We start from the raw sequence: 20,526 nt of genomic DNA, 5'->3' as shown, positions 1-20,526 counted from the left end.
CTCATAAAATATTTTGTTTCATTTAAAGTAAAAGAAGAGAGGTTCTTCAGCTTCTGAAATCCTGTAACTACAGTTAGTATTTATCATTGGTTCCTGTACCTTTTCCTAAATTTTCTATGAAAATTCTAGGAGAAAATAAAAAGGGCGGGGGGTGGGGGGAGGTCTAGTCTTTATTCTAAAGAGTTAACAAATCCATTTTGGGAAAATAATAAAGCAAACAATCTTAATCTTATACACACACAAAGCACCTCAGATAACTCCTAATATGGAGGTGTCACAAAAATAAAGGGAAGTAAAGATTTGGCAGCTAAACAACAAAGGCTTTCTGGAGTGAATCTAGGCAGTTTTAGATGATACAGAGATGAAATCATTAAACAGGGACAACACAAGGATAAAATACAGAAGCAAGAGTGATTGAGCCGATAGTGCACGTTAGAAATATGTGTGCAGGTAAGAGCAAAGGCTAATTAAAGTATGAAGTGTATGACAGGTAAGAAAGGCTACAGGTAAAAATACCTGTTGGAAAGAAAAAGATCACGGCAAGTATCATGGCTGTGTACAGATACTAAATGTCTGTATCAAGTTTTATGTAGTTTATGGCATTACAGTTTTTTGGGGGAAAAGTTAATTCTTAAAGAGTTCATCTATACAGTATCTCTCTTTACTATTCCTACTGTTGTATTAACAGGTTAGTCTTGAATCAAAAGCGGACTTTGCAGCATAGTTCATGGTAGGGTTTATATGTATTTTTCTTTTTCACTCTAATGATAAAACAACATTCTATTACCAGCTACTATTATCATAAAAATTTTTATCACCTTATTTGCTTTGAATTCCTTCACATCCATTGCTTCCTGATGTTTAAACTGACTGCTATTAGTGATCGGGATGATGGGGATGGCATAAGTAGGTTTCATTGGCTGTCTCTGGGCCATAACCTCAGACACGATCTCTCCATTATAGTCACCCAAATTATACCTGAAATTATAGAAAAGAAAGCTGCAAAAATTAAAGTTAGTTCTGTAAATATTTAGGACTATTAAAGCCTGAGATACGATTATAGACACTGAGTAGACTGAAGGCAATATTAAACTTTGATTACTTGCTGAATGCTAATTTAAAATGAAGATTACATGATTCCTTCGGTTTCTTCCGTTACTTTTTGGCTTATAGCTTTACCTTTGCACCATAAATAGATAACTGTGGGGAAAAAAACAAAGGTTCAAATTTTAACTTACCAATTTTGGTGAAAGATTTGGTGGAGATATTGAAATTAATGCCTAAAATGGTGAAGAACTTTCTGCTAATTTGAATTGCCTGTACTATATAAAACTAATTTTCCTTAGATGAATTATGAGAAATTTAATAGTGGTTTTCTTTGGAGATAGTGACTAGGAAATAGGGAAGTGAGGCTTGAAGTTTTCATTGTGTATCTTGTGCCAAATCGTTGAGTGTTAAAATTATGGGCCTCTTCCCCTCCCTTCTTTATACTTCTGTTAAAAAACCCAGTAGGTGTTTAAAAAAAAAAAAATCAGTACCATCTGGTGAGTAAATGAAAAACTTTATAACTGACAAATATTCTCTCCCTCCCAACATTGCACTCAAACTCAAATAAGGACAAAAGAATAAGATTATACCTGGCATATTTTAATTTTACCGAGCCCTGTCTGTCACTTTTAAAGAAAATAGAGAGGAACAGATGTAAAATTATGCAAAGTATATCATATCACACATTTAATAATCTCTACTTATTATTAAAGGATGGTATTTCTAGGGTTAATTCATTAGGAACCATACTACAATACACATAATACTAACGGTATGATACAGCCGACCCTATTAAAGTATACTTTACCTCTTTTCCATAATTTCCAGTGTTAAGTGCAATAGCTCCCTTTTACTCTTTTCTCTTCTTTTTATCATCTCTAGAATAGTAACAGCCCGACTGAGATCTCGACGCAGTTTAAGCATTTTTTCATAAGAGGCTTCATCATTTTTGCGATTCTGAAAATATGAAGTTGCTTTTTTAATGTCAATAAAATTTCCAACTAGTGGCATTCTGAACATAGCTATTGATATATAAGAATACATATTATTTGAAGGGCTGGTTAGAATTTAAAGGCACTGAAAGGGAATATGGATTACCAGGAAATCAATGGTATATATGATTTTTAAATAGTTTAACATTAAAACATATCATTAATAGCTGTGTAATGAATCCTAAGGTTGATACATTTTAAATTAGTATTTTTTTATTATTTTGTACAGGAAGTCTATTTAAACACAAATTAAGACACAGCCTTCAGATGCAGAGATATTCATAAATATAAATAATTTTTCTTTGATAAAAAAATTACAAACTTTTTTTTCAAATTCACTTACTTTTCGAGTCTGCATTTTTTCAGTACGCCTTCTAAAAGCCACGTAAGGATCATTTGTGCTGGAACCATCACGCTTTTCTTGTTTTACTGATGGGATAAGAGATGGCCCCCGACAGTTTTTTCTCTTTTTAATCCAGTATTCATAAACTTCTCTAATTAATTCATCGTCTTCTTTTAGCAGTAGCTTGGCTTCCTGCAGACTGACTGGCTAAATGTAAAATCATTATGTCATTTTCATATAATAGATATACATAAGGTCCAAAAGTACTTCTAACTTTAATGACAATAACAATATTAATAACAGCAAATGTGGAGTGCTTTATACATGTCCATCATTGATGCTTTATATACAATATAATCTTATTATGTTTATCATCTCTATTTTACAGAAGGGGAACCAGGCACAGAGGCTTTTTTGTTGTTATTTTTTTATAACATATTGCTCAAAATTATACAGATTAGTACTGGGCAGAGATGAGATATGAATTCATGCTTGTTAATTCCACAGTCTGATCACTTACCCTCACTCCAACATTATCCTGTTTCTATACATATATAGGTATATACAATGAAGTTATACCTGCTGACCACTGCCTTTTTCTAGACGGTCAATCATCTCCTCAAATTGCAATGGGCAGATGTCCATTTTCTTTTTCAGTTTATTCACAAATACTTCATCTTCAGAATCCAAATCATAATCAGGCTGCTCAGCATCCAAACTAAAAGCTGACAGAAGAAACCATAAGCAATCATTTACTATGTGAAACCACCGACAAAAACCTCTCAACAGATCTAAAGAAACCAGAAATTTATGGCTTCCCACATTTAAAGTTACTATTATTATTGACAAACACATAAGTCATAAAGGACAACGGATGTGGGGATCCCTGGGTGGCTCAGCTGTTTAGCGTCTGTCTTCTGCCCAGGGCGTGATCCTGGAGTCCCGGGATCAAGTCCCACATCGGGCTCCCTGTATGGAGCCTGCTTCTCCCTCTGCCTGTGTCTCTGCCTCTCTGTGTGTTTCTCATGAATAAATAAATAAAATCTTTACCAAAAAAAAAAAAAGGGACAATGGATGCGACTCCCTTCCCCCACCTCAAAAACAAACTAGAAGCCCATTAAGAACATAAAGAGATTATGAAATGTATTGGACTATATGAAAATCTTATAGATAAAAAAGATAAAGTATCAGCAATTTCATATGGTTTGATATAATAGAAAAGGATAAGGTCTTTAAGATTGTTTCTAGAATATTTAAATCCTACTTAATAGATTATGTAACTACTTTACCAAATGCTTAGGGAATGGTATTTAAAGCAGAAGTGTTAGAAGCCACTGCCAAAAACAGTAACAGCTATCACTCAATGAGTGCACTTCTGCTGAGGCGGCTTGTTTCCTCATGATAATCATGGTGACAGAAATGTGATGTATCTCTTATATTTGTTAAGATTTGAAAGGGGGCCAGGAACCACTGCTCTACACCGTATTATCAAATGTCATTCAATTACATATCAAAATTAAACCAGACTAACAATAATATTAGTAAAATATTAAGTAGCTTGATATCAAAATGTCTCACACTCTTCCCTTAATACTTCTTAATTTCCCATCACCTCAGAATCCAAATCCTTACGACTGTATGAGGCTTTCTGACCTCGTCTCTCTAGTCTCATCAGCACTTTATGATGTAGCAGTATCAAATTTCATACATTTCTTTTCTTTTTTTAAACTAATCTCTATACCCAACGTGGGGCTTGAACTCAAAACCCTGAGATCAAGAGTCATGTGCTCTACCGACTGAGCCAGTCAGGTGCTCCTCAAATTTCACATATTTCATACAGCATACTATTTTATGTCTTCAGGCCTTTATATTAGCTGTTGTCTGCCTCCACCTAGCAAGTGACTGCAAACAACTATTTAATCTTTTCAAAACCCAACCTGATTATCAAGTCCTGTGGAATTCCTTCTTGACTGCTCCCAACTAGTAAACGGTTCCTTGTCACTTTTATCTTTTTTTGATGCTATGAACCCTCTCCCAGAAAAACAAACTGTGTGAACATAAAACATTCTGCATAAATTACAAGCAATTTGTATCTCTAAAAGCTGTGGCACCAAGGTTAAAAATTCCTGTTCTAGATCAATGCCCTTCTTTTGTCCTATTTTCTACACATACTTTATAATCTACTTGATAAGTATTAGAATATGACTGATCTCCTGATCTCCTTGAGAGGAGGCATTGTGACTTAATTATCTCTGCAGAGACAGTAAACATGTTCATTTTGTATGCCAACTCTATTTGCAGTACTTTACTGAAAGGCATTCGGATACTGCCTCTAGTAAAGTGGGAAAAACCGCTGAAAAACTATGTAGCCACCCATTAGTGCTATCTGTGGTAGGAATAAGAGGGGGCCCTTTGGCTGCCCCAAACCTGCCCTCCTTGCTTCAAGTTTAACATAGATAGCATCTGGCCCATAGGAATCCAATAAATAGCTGTAGAATTGAACCTACTATATCACTGCCCATTTACAATTTTGATCTGTATTACACTTCTGTAACATTCCTAATTAAAATATTTAGATTCCTTCATAAAAACCTCCATATGTTAATATCTCTGCACCCATCTTTCTTATGACCATAAGGCTCTCTCTCCAATGACTTTCCATGATCTATTTCTGTTTGTTACTGTTTTGTAAACAGGGCTTTTGGAGATCCTGAAATAGATTAAAACACTTGTTTGTTTGGGTTCCTAACCAAAACATTCCATATCTTCATTGTTCAATAGGATAACCACTAGCCACTTTAAATTAAATTAAAAATTTAATACCTTAGCCATAATTAATTAGCCACATTTCAAGCATTAAACAGCTACATGTGTTTACTACTGTACCAGAAAGCACAGATTATAAAATATTTCCATCATCATTGAAAGGTCTATTAAAGAGTGGCGATCCTGATAATCCAGAAAGCCAAATCAGGGACCAACTAGCATTGTTCTACTCCTTAAGGGTATATTATATATCTTTTTAGGGTCTTACCTATATAGGACTTTGGCATGTCCCACTATAAAAATGTTCAGATCCAATCACGCTTACAAAATTTAATTCTTCACAAAAACGAAACAAGTTCACTAGTATCACCTTACTTTTGCATTACCAAAATATATTTGACATATATTATACCATGAATGACGAGTCACATCCAACATATCAGGGAAGGCAATCAAGACTGAAAAGGAAGATTCTCATGCTAGGGAGCTCAGTGTCTTTTCTATGAAAGTTAAACAAGTACCTGTGAGGCTGACTGCTCTTGCCTGTGCAAGCAGCTTTCCTTTTACAGGTCGTGCAAACACATATAACATCTTTAAAATATGAGAACCAAATCTTCTTTAGACATAAAAATATTAAAGCCCTAAGATGCTAACATGTAAAAATGCACTTTAGGATCTCATTCGACCAAAAAACCAGAGCCAATGATTAAAGTGAATTTAGCTTCAGCCTGACCTACCGCTTCCAAATGACAGCTCAACTACAGCTGATAAAGATGGTAACATAGATATGGTCCTAGAAATAGGTGTATCTTCAAATTTTTTGGGCCATCTAATGTGTTCTAAATAGAAAATAGGGTCTACAGAGAAATAGGCAAATGGATTACATCTTGTAATTAAGTTCTGTCAATTAAAATGAGACCCAGCTAGCCAATAACTGTTTAAAAATAGGAGCCATATTATAGAGGCTAATTCCTTTTAAAATATCTTGGTAGGGATAAACCCAGATATACAAATGGTTAAACAAAATACATAGATGGAGGAGAAAATGTGATAGAAAATAAATCCAAGCTAAAAGAATACAATAGTACATACATATAAATTATTTTTTTAAAAGATTTTATTTATTCATGAGAGACAGAGAGAGAGAGAGGCATAGACAGACAGAAGGAGAAGCAGGCTCCTCACAGGAAGCCCAATATGGGACTCAATCCCTGAACCTGGGATCAGGCCCTGAGCTGATGGCACACACTCAACCGCTGAGCCACCCAGGCATCCCTAAATTGATTACTTTTTAAAGAAGATACAAAGTAGTACAAACCAGTTCTTGCCCTTATGCTTAGAGTCAAATGACAGAGATGAAATGTATATAAATATTTAAGTAACAAATACCATAGAAGCTCAGACTAAGTGTGTTATGTCTGTAACACCACTAGTAAAAGGATATTTGGGCCCTGAAATGGCACAAATTGTGGATTGGAAACAAACAGAATGTAATCCGATTGAAAAGGAGGCACCCTATCCAAGGCAAGGAGAAATCTGTCAGCCCAGGAATGTAAGTGGGTTTCAACTCAAGCATTAAACCCTCAATGATTAGTAATATCTACTTGCAAAAGTTCCTGAAACAAATTCTGAGCAGCAGAAAATACTGTTGTTAATGGTGATATTTACTATTATTATTATTTACCTAAGACAAAGCTACCACTGGCTAACTAGATGATCAAAGTCTTCAACTTCTTTATATTCATAAGCAGAGAGAGTCGAGTCACTTCTAGAAAGTAATTGAGGAGAATGACTGGAGATTCCCTCATTTGAAAGATTTGAAATCACACATATAGAATTCTTTTTGATAAAATTCTGTGGATGATGCTATAGATTTTATATTTAAGAAAGTAGCACCAGAAGAATAATGGGGGAAGACTGTGTGTTGTAAGTGAATGTGGAACTAGGCAAAGGGAAGGAGGAAATGTAATCTTTCAGAATCAGGGATAAGAGTATTCTGAGGGAAAAAAAAAAAAAAAAAGAGTATTCTGAGAGGTACCTTAAAAAGTAAGTTCTATAAGGATCTATTAAAAACAAACAAACCAACCTCCTCCTTCTTCTTCCTTTTTTTTTTTTTTTTTTTTAAACAAATTCACACTTACAAAAATTGCAAAATGAGACTAGTATAGGTAGGGATGCCTAAGTGGCTCAGTCGGTTGCAGGTCTGCTTTCAGCTCAGATCATAATCCGGAGGTCCTAGGATCAAGCCCCACATCAGGCTCCTTGCTCAGCATGGAGCCTGCTTCTCCCTCACCCTCTGCCCTTCCCCTGTGCTTCTGCTTGCGCTCTTTCTCTCTCGCATTCTTGGTTTCTCTCTCACATAAATAAATAAAATCTCAAAAAAAATTGTACATGGAACACCCACATATCCTATACCCAGATTCACCTACTGTTAAATTTTATTGTTATCATTTTAATGTATTCTCTATTTTGTATCTCTATGTACACTCAGTATATTTTTTGAGGCACTAAAGGGTAAATTACATTCATAACGGTTCCCTACTGCTAAATATTTCAGAGTGTATTTCCTTAGACTCTTTTATATAATCACATTACAGTCACCAACCAACTTCATAAATTTACACTCATACAACAATTTAATCGCCAGCCTACACTCCAATTTTCTCAGCTGATCCAATAATTTGTAATATTTATCCCCTCCAGCATGAGACCAGTCTAGGATCAGGTACTATTTTTGTTATTGTCTCTTTGGCCTCCTTTAATCTGGAACATTTCCACAGACTTTGTCTTTTAAAAGACACTGATGTTTTTGAAGAATACAGAACTCTCCACAGAATATTTATTATTATTCCTATTATGATTAGACTACATACTCTTAGATGGCATACTACATACTCAACTTTCTTAGTCCTTCACAGGGTATCACATCTAGAGGCACATAATGTTCATCTGTTCCTCATAAGTGATGAAAATTATTATCACCAGTCAAGAAATTACCCAACTGTTCCACAGTATAACTATTGTTTATTTTTCCCCCTCTCTTGTAATTAATAAACACTTGGTAGGGAGAGATTAAGATCATGCAAATATCCTGTTCCTCATCAAAATTTCCTCTTATATTGAGAACACATTGATGATTCTTACACAATTCAGTCTTGGTCACAATAATTACAAAAATTTTCTTCCAACTCCAGTACTCTCCTCACATTGTACCACTCAGCTTTTGGCTTTATACTATTAAAAGCACGAGGCTACCTTCACGATTTTTTATTATCAGTATGTACTCATGAATTCCTACATTTTTCACTGCTTTATTCATTATTGCGTTAAATTATTCTCCTGCTTAAATTGTCCCAGAACCAGCCAGTGGAAGAAATTCTTGTGTCATTGTGATATGCTCCTGTCATTTTTTTAATGGTTAATTTCTGGCATAGTAAGAGGAGGTTCCAGGTTCATCTTGCACCTACCCTGCCACAGCCCTGGAATCAGCCATTTCTCCACAGATTCTTGGTCTTATTTAATGTAGAATGGATTAGAGAAAGGTGCTAGGTATGCTCATTACTACTGAATAATCTTGCTTTTGGCTCTTCCAGTAGGCAGAACTACAATATATCTATCTGTACCTCCACACAAAGGCATCTATACATATGTAAATGTACATCAAGATTACCCTTTAAAAAAAGGTTTCCTTTCAGGTTTAATAGGAGAGCCTTGAGACCCAAGTGCAAAAGGAAGGAGAAGAGAGAATTGTTTTCATCTCTTCTGGTCAGAACTGTTCTGTCCTTTCTCCCAGTATAAACAAGAAAGAAGTCCTACCTGTAATAATCTAGAAGCCTTACGGATCACCAGCAAAATAGAAACATTACATGATCCTTTGGATCAGGAAATGCTGAGTGTCAAGAACTCAGTGAAATAGCTTAGAAAGTACCTAAAGAAGGGGATTTGGGTTTCTTCCTTCGAGCTCTGATTGGATAAAATAAAGAAAATTATGATATCTTCTCCAAGTCAGCTGAAGTAAGGATAGAGTTGAACTTTCCCAAACTAATGTTCAATTAAATGTTAACAGAGAACATGTAATAAATACAATTGGAAAATGCTAGATTAAAAATAAGCTTGCTTTTTTTTTTTTAAAAAAAAACCACAAGATTCTCAGAGCCTATAAATATAATATGCATATGACTCCGGCGGTAGGTAGGAGAGTAAAATGTGGAATTATTCTCAAACGTGTCTGACCATTCCTTTCTTAGAGAATACTAGTTATCACCTTAAAAACTCTCAAGAAGAGTTTGCATAACATTATTAGCTTAAGAGCTTCACAAAATAGAAATTAAGGGAACTAAAATGAATCAGTCCATATTTATGTCATAAGCGAATTTTTTAAGAAGATTTTATTTATTTATTCATGAGAGACAGAGAGACAGAGAGAGAGAGAGAGAGAGAGAGAGAGAGGCAGAGACACAGGCAGAGGGAGAAGCAGGCTCCATGCAGGGAGCCCAACGTGGGACTCGATCCCAGGTCTCCAGGATCAGGCCCTGGGCTGAAGGAGGCGCTAAACTGCTGAGCCACTGAGCAACCCGGGCTGCAGTGTCATAAGTGATTTATTAGACCACCTAGCAGTCAAAATTCTATTTTAACTTTGCAGAAATTTATACTCTATTTTTTATTTATTGTAGTATATTAAAAGCCAATATCAAATTTTAAAGAATTAACATAAATCTTAAACATTTTTTCCAGAAAACAGAGTAAGAACACTTTCCAACCTGTTTTATGAAGTCACTATAGCTCTGATACCAAAGCCAAATAAGACAGAACACACAAATGTGTGCGCGCGCGCGCGCGCGCACACACACACACACACACAGCCAAACTATTTCTCGTGAACCTAGATGCAAAATTCCACAATTAAAATCTTCTCCAACAAAATATTTAAAAATAATATACTACAGTCAGGTAGTATGTGAAATTGGTTCAATATCTGAAAATCAACTAATATAATAGCTTATCCTATCAACAGGCTAAAGAAGAAAAAAAATCACATCATGCTACCCATTGATGTAGAAAAAGCCATCTGACAAAATTGAATACTGATTCATGATAAAAACTCTCAGTATGCTAAGAATAAAAATCACGATCCATAAGAAGAAAACTGATAAACTGGATCTCAGCAAAAAAGCTTTTGCTACGTGAAAGAGTTGGTTAAGAGGATGAAAAGGCACTATACCCTAGGAGAAAAGATTTCCAAATCACATATATGACAATTTCATATATGTGAAAAAAAAAAAAAAAAACCTTACAGGGGATATAATACTTAATGGTGAAAGACTTAATTATTATTTCCTTCTAACATCAAGAACAAGGAAAGGATGTCTGCTCTCACCACTTATATTTTAACAATACTGAAGTATTAGCCACTATAATGGAAGAAATAAATTAAAGACAGAAAAACTGAAAAGGAAAAATAAAGTTGTCTCTAATTGCATGATTTTCTATGTAGAATATCCCAAAGAATCTACAAGCGTTTAGAACTAATAAGCAATTTCAGTTAGGGCCATAGGGTATAAGATAAATAATTTCACCTGCATTTCTGTACACTGACCATGAACAATTGGAAACCAAAATAAAAAATGCAATACCATTTTCAATTGCTCCAAAGAAAATAAAACACAGGTATAAACCTAAAGAAACATATACAGGATATGTATGATGAAAATTATAAAGTGTTAATGGAAGAAATGAAAGAAGACCTAAATACCTGCAGAGTCATACTGTGGTCATGGACTGAAGACTCAACACAGTAAAGATGTCAGTTCTCCCTAGAGTGATCTATAGGTTTAATCTAATTCCTATCAAAATCTCAGCAAGTTTTTTTTTTAATATTTTATTTATTCATGAGAGACACACAGAGAGAGGCAGAGACATAAGCAGAGGGAGGAGCAGGCTCCATGCAGGGAGCCTGATGTGGGACTCGACCCCAGAACTCCAGGATCACACCCTGAGCTGAAGGCAGATGCTTAACAGCTGAGCCACCCAGGCGTCCCACAGCAAGCTTCTTTGTAGACACTGACAAGCTTATTGTAATATTTATATGGAAAGGCCTTAGAATACCCAATACAATTTTGAAAAAGAAAAATAAAGAAGGAATGACTCTCCTTGATATTAAGGGTTATTAAAAGCTGCAGTAATCAAATCAGTGGTACCATCTTGGAATGAACAGAAATCAAGGGAAGAGAATATAGAACCCAGAAATAGATCCGTATCAATATGCCTAATTAATTATTGGAAAAGAAACAAGCAACTCAATGGAGGAGGGATGGCTTTTTCAATAAATGATGCTGGGGCAACTGCACATCCAGGAGTAAAAAACAAAACCAAACCCCAAAAACAAAAATCCTTTGACCTCACACACTCAAATACTGATGATACACTTAAATGTGAAACTGTAATCTTCTAGAATAGAACACAGGAGAAACTCTTTTGTACCCAGGAAAGGCAGAGTTCTTAAGAGTTGATACCAAAATCATGATCCATAGAGGAAACTGATTAAACCGGATCTCATCAGAATTACAAGCTTCTGCTGTATGACAGACTGTTAAGAGAATGAAAAGACAAACTGTATACTGGGAGAAAATATTTCTAAATCACATATATGACAAAGACTTTGGGTCTAGAATATATAAAACAGAATACTCAAACTCAATGTTAAAAACAATCTAATTAGAAAATGGGCAAACACAAGGACAATCACTTCACCAGAGGATATATAGGTGGCAAATAAACACATGAAAAGATACTTAACATATTAGCCATTTAGAGAAATACAAATTTAAAGTATAATAAGAGATCACTGCATACCTATGAGAATGCTTAAAGTAAAAAAGTGCTAACCCCAAATACTGAATACAGGAAACACTGGGTCACACATACACTGCTGGGAGATAATGTAACACAGCATAGGTATTCTCGGAAATACCGTAGAATTTCTTGTCAAACTAAAAACGGACCCAGCAACTGCACTCATAGGTATTTATTCCAGGAGATATAAAACTTATGTTCACACAAAAGCCTGCACATTAATGTTCATAGCAGCTTTATCTGTAATAGTCAAAGCCTGGAAACTACTCAAATGTGTTTCACCGGGTCAATGGTTAAATAAACATATTAAGGAATACTACTCACCAATAAGAAGGAATGATCTATATTATATGAAACAAGTTGGATGAACTTCAATGCTAAGTGAAACAAGCCAATCACAAAGGATATACACTGCATGATTCTGTTATATTTATGAACTAAATGATGGTACAGTTGAGTTATCCTGATTGAGGTATACAAAGGCGCATATATTGTCCTTTGAATTTATAATTATTTAAAACAAAAAGTTAAAAGAAACTCAGTGGTAGCTAACACCAAAACTAATTTGCAGACTATCTTGATTAATATTCCAATGTACAGATCTTTCTGAGACAACACACTTCAAATGTACCCTGATTAAAGAATTTTCTCCCTTGGGGATCCCTGGGTGGCTCAGCGGTTCAGTGCCTGCCTTGGCCCAGGGCGTGATCCTGGAGACCTGGGACTGAGTCCCGCATCAGGCTCCTGAATGGAGCCTGCTTCTCCCTCTGCCTATGTCTCTGCCTCTCTCTTTCTGTATCTCTCATGAATAAATAAATAAAACCTTAAAAAAAAAAAAATCAAATGCCAACACAGTACTGATAAGAGACAATACAAACACTATCTTTATTTTTGGATTTTCGTATTTAATAAATAGTAAAATAAATGTTTAGAATCTAGGACAGAAACTAGATCATACGAAGAAAAGGTTAAATGAAAAAAATAGTTAATTAGTTTTACAGTAATTCCTAAAAAAAAAAACATCAATTTACATGGTCCTGAAAAAAAGATTAGACAGGTGGCTGGAAAGACCTCTTAATCAGAAAAGTCAACCACACAATAATGAAAGCTGTACCAATTTTACCTTAGTAAACTTTAAACTACGTTTTAGAGTTGCCAACTACTTGGGGATTGAGTGAGTGAATTGCATTCTCTAAGTTTTACAAGCTCTCAGCTATTCATCATCAAATGTGATAGGCATCAAAGGATCATTACTAATGAAGAACTCATCACTACCAAGTGAAGTAAGTTACTACCTAGAACACTAAAAGTTGGTAGGATCGGATCACAAATCAGAGGTTGGCAAACTGTTGTCCATGGGCCAACAATGGGTTGCTATCTGTTTTTCTCAATAAAGTTTTATTGAAACATAGTCATGTTCATTCGTTTACATATTGTCAACTGCTGATTCTGCCTTTCTTTCAACAGTAGAGCTGAATAGTTGTGACAGAATGAATGACCCAAAAAGGCTAAGTTATATACTATTTAACCATCTGACCCTTTTTTAAAAAGTTTGCTGATTCTGACTTTTACTAAGAAATTCTTTAAGGCTACTCATATCACTATTTCTGAAAAGTAAGAAAATCATTTCTACATCTGAGTTATATTCTTTATCCTATTTGTCTAAAGTAGTTTAAGAGCACATGTTGAAATGAAATGTTTTTAAAAGCGTAAGATGAAAATGCTATCATTTCTGTCAGGCAGAAATCTCCATTTTAAAAGCTGAAAATAGACTCCTCTGGTAACTCTCTAGCTGATGCTGGTCAATAAAATGGATACTGAAAATGGTCTTGAACAGGTAAAAACATGTCAAGAGTTAAGCAGAAAATAGCTATAGAAAATATAATCATGAAAAGAGTAATTACTTACGCTGTATGTGAATGAGCTGCTTTGGCATCTTAAATTCCCCGGGATATATAGACTCATAGTAGGCAATATTACTTTCTGCCTCTGGGACTGGTATGACCATATTATCCCTCTTCTCGCCATACACCTGCTGTGCTGAAATAGCCCGCTGAAGATGGTGTTCCTAAAACAGGAATAAATAGTTAAGTTTATGTATTTTAAAAATAGCAAACAGAATATATAGCCTCATGAAGACATTTTTGTTCATGTGTTTTAAAACTGAAAGGACTGTACCCTTGAAAGGATGCTAACAATACAATTAGTAGTAAAAACATTTTAAGTAGAAATAAGGTTTTGTTAGATTCACTGTATACTTCCTCAGTTTAAGAAATGTACTACATAAAAATTGAATTAAATTATACAAAAGATTCAAAAAACTGCCTAAACTGTTACTTTAAGTTTCTATTTTACAGATGAGATTCAAAGAAAAAGAGTTAAAATATTTATATTTGTATGAAGAAAGCAGGCTATGGATAAAAAAATTCTAATCTTTTCATAGAATGCTTCATGAATCTGGAAAGCACTTTCATACAAATCAACTAATACAATCTTTTCAAATAAGAGCAGAGAGTATCCTCTTCATTTTTAGTTGATGAAACTGACACATTCAAATCCAGTCTTTTGTCTCGATAATCCCTTAAGCATTTCCAGAACCTAGTGTAGGGGTCGAAAGTACAGGCTTCAGAGTATATAACTACTAGAGAGACACCTTAGTTTTCTGTTTCCTATAGTATGAGAAAAAAAAATCTACTTTTTAGGGCGGGAGATTTAAGAAAGATGAATGTGCATAAAAAGTTTTGTATAATGCTTGGCATGTAACAGTTATTCGAATAAGCTTTGGTTTAGTCACCACACAGAAAGATTTTACCAGTTTGTGATACCACCAGCTGCCATAAAAATATCTGTTCTCTCTCAGCCCTATCATCACAGAATTTTTGATAAAATATATAAAATACAAATTCAAGGACAAAAAATATTCCAATGATATGAAAACAGAAAATTCCAGTCCTCCTAAGTACTCTGTTTTAATTTTTAAAAATTATAATTTCTAATAGGATTTAAAAGTCAGACAAAATTCTACTATGCAACATACAGAGCTTTATACCTAGGGCTTTGCTAGATACATCCTGGAGATCTTTCTACACTGTACTTCTACTACAATTTTTAGGACAGCTGCAGTGTATTCCATTATATGGATGTACCATAATTTACTTAACCAGACATAATTGATAGGAAAAAAATCTCCTGGAAACAACCTGAATGCCTACTCTTCTTCCTGAATGCTACAAAAGTCACACCTGTACTGTTATATACAACACATCTTTGTGGATTTGTGAAGCATCTGTAGGACAACTACAAAAAAGTCCACAAAGGGCATATGAGGGTCCCACAACATACACTACCATTCTTTGTAATACTTTTTTTTTTTTAAAGATTAATTTATTTGAGAGAGAGAGAGAGAGAACAAGCATACGAGCAGGAGGGGCAGAGGGAGAATCTTGCCCCACATGGGGCTGGCTCCATCTCATTACCCTGAGCCAAAACCAGAAGTTGGATGCTTAACGGACTATATACTACATAGGCATGTCCTCCTTGTAGTATCTTATTGACTCTTTTAAATTTTAAAATCATCCATCTTGTCACTTTAGGTTCTTTTATAATGATTTTTTTCTTAAATGTTGTTGCTGTTTGTTCATTTTCCAAAGAGCTACTTTTTTCTTGACACTTAAATAGATGGTTTCCTTTTTAATATTAAGGAAATTGGCCCTGTGTAATAAAGTTCCAAATATTTTCCTGAAGCACTTCTTGTCTATGCAAGAAAGTTCTATTAGTCACATTTATTAATCTTTTCATTTGTGATTTTGTCATACTTACTATCAGGTATAAATTATATAGTCACAAACTAGATGTAAACAAATACTTTCTTTTTTATAACTCAATCTGATCTTTGATTCAGGCTCCCTAATGGCTAAATGTACCCTCTTATACTTTGGTATACTATGTTGTTTTATCTACTGGCCCTTAACTATTGACACAGGATGCTTCTGTAAACTCCAGCTGGGAAGTCTGTCACATGTATACTTTTTCTACTCTCAGATGCCCTCAAATGTCAAGAAAAAAATTTTTTGACCTTTGTCCTACATACATATCAAACTCAAGGAGGGAGTGGGAAAGCAAGGCACCTTATTCTTAATTTGCATTTTGTCCCTAATTTAGAACAATTAATCTATTATCATTTCTTTGTGTAGGTGAACATGTGAAAAATATGGTTTATCTTTTTATTCTTTGTATAAGGAGAGATAATGGCAAGCCACTTGTCCTAGTGTCATATGTAAAATCTATTCTCTTTAATAATTAAAAATGTACCTATATCATAAAATAAATTCCCCTTGCACTTGGCAGCATTCCTAAGTCTTTTTTCCTACTCTACCCAAACTGGCAGCATTCCTAAGTCTTTTTTCCTACTCTACCCAAACTGGCTCTCAATTTTTTTAAAAGTGTAGCCTCATACTATATTTTCTTATCTAGTAATGCAATTCTTCCTTTGTAATTCTTTTTCAGAATATTCCTGGCTATCTCATTTATTTTTCTAGATGAACCATAAAGAAAGTTACTTTCTAGGTGTGAAGTGGGACCTCTAAAGTATTTTGATTTTTACAGGCAATATATTATGCTGGTTAAGAACATGGACTTTGGGGGATCCCTGGGTGGTGCAGCGGTTTGGCGCCTGCCTTTGGCCCAGGGCGCGATCCTGGAGACCCGGGATCGAATCCCACGTTGGGCTCCCGGTGCATGGGGCCTGCTTCTCCCTCTGCCTGTGTCTCTGCCTCTCTCTCTGTGACTATCATAAATAAATAAATAAAAATAATTATTAAAAAAAAAAAAGAACATGGACTTTGGTAATCAAGAGTGCTCTGGATTTGGATGTTGGCTTGATAGCCTAGTAGCTCTAGGACTTTAGGACAGGAGATAAGATACTTATCTCAGTATGTTTTACTATCTGTAAATGTACAATGTGTACCTACCATATGGAATTGTGGTTAAGATAAAATGCCTGAGATCTACTAATTATCCAACATCTGGTAGCAAATATAGATCTTTCATTATTAGAAAAGCTCTTCCATTTGCTTAATAGTTACCATTTATATTCTCTTTAGTATGAAGTGTTCTGTAGAAAGAATTTTTTCCTATGGTTTTATCCATTTTCCAAAACTGTGGACTCAAATTTTTATTAATAACAGAGTGAAGACTTACTGCTTTAAAAAACAAAACAAAACAAAAAAAAAACCCAAAACCTTACTTGTAGTTTTTTGTTTTATAAAATATTTCACAAAATTTCCTATTTTTAACAGTTAAGAAAAATGATTTCCCCTTAATACATGGCTTATAGGGGTGGTGTCATGAGTACAACATACTCTCATCAAATGGTTCAATTATAAAAACATTTTATTATAATAGAATAAGAAAAAATACAGAACATTAATTTTGGAATCTAGGTTGAGAGTAGTTCATGAACTATGTTCATAACATAGTTATGAAGGTTTTCTCTAAGTTAGAAAATTCTTATAATAAAAAGATAAAGAAGAATAGGGTATTAAGGACCCTAAGTACATGCAATAAACAATATCTATGGTTAGGTTCTTCTAGGTCTTACAAAAATATTCTCCAACAACTGGAGTGTAACTTTATTAAATACTCCTATTTACTCTCTCCCATGTGTGTCAGGACCAAACATAGGCCAGTATGGCTGGAGCAGGGTGAGTGAGAGGGGAGAATAGCAGATGCTATCTGCTCAGGGGATGAGCACCAGATCATGCAGAGTCACTGGTCATGTCCTTTTACTAAGAGCAAGAGTGGCTATAAGGTTTTAAAAGATTGCCCTGATGGTTATATAGACAATAGACCACATTCTATAAAATGGAATATGTGTATTCCAATTTAAATGGTTCAGAATAATACTTAATGATACGGAAAAAACCCCATCAATTTATTAAGTAAAAAAGATAGACCTGAAAACTCTATGTTCAAGATATTGGTATTAATCTTCTTTTAAAAGAAAAAGACACAACTGAACATAAACACCTTCATAAAAAAATCTTAAAGTAAAAAAAAAAAAAAAAAATCTTAAAGTAGATGAGCATATATATACGAATCAATCCTCTCTGTATTCTTTTATTCCTTTCCTTGCCTTATTCTTTCATAGCTCTTATCATCCTCTGACATGTCATTTACTTGTTTACTGTTGTCACCCTTTCCTCCTCCCCACTTTCTTTCCACCACCCCAATCTAAACAGCATGAAAGCAAGGATTTTTGTCTATTTTGTTCACTGCTAAATAGCCACCCTAAAAAACAGTGCTGGACACAAAGCATAGTGTTTATTTGCTGAATAAATGAATGTGTATGATGTACATATCTGTGCATTGCTGTACAGATATATACAAAAAGTTTTTTTTTTTTTTTTAAGATTTTTTTTTAATTTATTCATGAGAGACACAGGCAGAGAAAGAAGCAAGCCCCATGCAGGGAGCCTGATGTGGGACTCGATCCGGGGACTCCAGGACCATGCCCTGGGCCAAAGGCAGGCACTAAACCACTGAGCCAACCAGGGATCCCCTATACATAAAGTTTCAAAGTATATATACCAAAAAGTTAATGGATTATCTCCAAGGGATACAATTTTGAAATGCTCTTTTGTAATTTTATTTCCTAAATTTTCTACAATGTATTTATAATACTTTTTGATTAAAAATTTTGATTTCACTAAATGATTTTCTAAAACACCAATACTTTCTAGAAGACATAATTTATTTGGTTCAGTAAAACCTGTCCCATATAAGTTAGTTTAGTTCAAGACTAAAATACACTTGTAGCTTTCCAGGTAAAGAAAGTTATTTTTAAAACCCAAAACTAGGGATCCCTGGGTGGCGCAGCAGTTTGGCGCCTGCCTTTGGCCCAGGGCGCGATCCTGGAGACCCGGGATCGAATCCCACGTCGGGCTCCCGGTGCATGGAGCCTGCTTCTCCCTCTGCCTGTGTCTCTGCCTCTCTCTCTCTCTCTCTCTCTCTCTGACTATCATAAATAAATAAAATTAAAAAAAAAAAAATAAAAATAAAACCCAAAACTATATACATCTATTCTAGGAACCCGAACATTCAGTTACATAAAAACATTAAATTATAAGTGAAAATGAGATTTTTGCTTTGAGTAAAAGGATGTAGAATGGTGAAGCCAAGTAACAAACGAAATAAATTAGAATGAGTTCTGAATGCAATCCAGTAATTACTGAATGCCTTGTATAAATACCTAAGAAAATCCAATTTTAAATTATAATTATATAAAAAGTTAGATGTTCCTTGAATATCTGTCATTGAAATTTTTTTTTTAATTTTTATTTATTTATGATAGTCACACAGAGAGAGAGAGAGAGGCAGAGACATAGGCAGAGGGAGAAGCAGGCTCCATGCACCGGGAGCCCGACGTGGGATTAGATACCGGGTCTCCAGGATCACTCCCTGAGCCAAAGGCAGGCGCTAAACCGCTGCGCCACCCAGGGATCCCTGAAATTTTTGAATAAATCTACTTGCAGCATAAGTAGACCAGCTGTGTTCAAATAACTTCAAATAGTCCAATAGAGTTGGACAGTTTTTTAACTTTTTAACAAAAAAAGAGTGATGGATTCTAAACTTAGGTTGTTGTTTTTTTTTTTTTAAACGTTAGGACTTCTGAGAACTTTGAACACATTAATGTATATTGTGGTTGTTCAAGAGTGGAATATAGTCATTCCAAGCCTATGACTACAAAATAATTTTTTTCAGAAAATATCTATTAATAGTTCATAGAGAACTTTTGTTAATACACAGCTTGGGCAATATTGGTATAGAACAAAAACTACAGATATGGAGCAGAGTATTTAGGATTAAGTTTATTCATTCATTAACTTAGTCCATGTTTATTGAGTGCCAACCCTGTGCCTGGCACGGAAAAACAATTTTGTGAATAAAACACACACAGTCCCCTAACACTGTAGAGCCTATACTCTAGTAGGGAGAACAGATACTAGTAAAATAGTTCTAAAAATAATTTGCACGGTGTGCGAAGTGCTATGAAGAAAAAGTACAATGTGTTATGGTAAAAGGAAAAGGATTTCAAGGACAGTATTTTCACTAGCACAAAGAGAAATTTAAGCTAACATCTGCAGTAATGGGAGTTAAAAGATTGTTTTAAAAAGGGGGGAAACTGAAGACTACTTATACATTTGACACACTAGATAGGTAAAATTTCTTTATATTACAGAATATTTATATTAAGCACCAAATCACCAAATACAACTCCAATTTTTCATAAAAATAACAGAGGCATAAATTCCAGTTTGGTTTTACAGGAAACAAGGTAAATAAAATTAAATAACCTAAAGAATTCTTTAATATTTGATCCTACATAAAATTGAATTAGATGAACTATAACTTATGATTAAGCAAATAACTTAAAAAGCTTCTTGCACTACAAGTAATTATATTTTGTATATGCAGCAATAAAATAAAAGCAAAAGAGCCATACAAAAGAGGATCTGAAAAGAATGA

The 20,526-nt window shown here is 34.5% G+C and overlaps 1 protein-coding gene across 5 annotated transcripts in view; it reads right to left on the bottom strand.

Annotated features, from left to right (window-relative positions):
* The window catches only part of EPC1 (enhancer of polycomb homolog 1), a 94,513-nt gene that overhangs the window by 15,970 nt on the left and 58,017 nt on the right, over positions 1 to 20,526 (bottom strand). For all 5 annotated transcript variants that reach the window (XM_072825459.1, XM_072825457.1, XM_072825458.1 and 2 more), the window contains exons 2-6: positions 13,909 to 14,068; positions 2,962 to 3,107; positions 2,383 to 2,589; positions 1,856 to 2,004; positions 819 to 978 (exon numbers count right to left, since the gene is read on the bottom strand). In XM_072825459.1, the coding sequence (XP_072681560.1) occupies positions 819 to 978; positions 1,856 to 2,004; positions 2,383 to 2,589; positions 2,962 to 3,107; positions 13,909 to 14,068 (822 nt within the window). The remainder of the gene's footprint in view (positions 1 to 818; positions 979 to 1,855; positions 2,005 to 2,382; positions 2,590 to 2,961; positions 3,108 to 13,908; positions 14,069 to 20,526) is intronic.

The sequence above is a fragment of the Canis lupus genome, chromosome 5 (genome assembly GCF_048164855.1).
Source record: "Canis lupus baileyi chromosome 5, mCanLup2.hap1, whole genome shotgun sequence".
Classification (NCBI taxonomy): Eukaryota; Metazoa; Chordata; class Mammalia; order Carnivora; family Canidae; genus Canis; species Canis lupus.
This window is presented reverse-complemented; position numbering and strand designations above follow the sequence as displayed.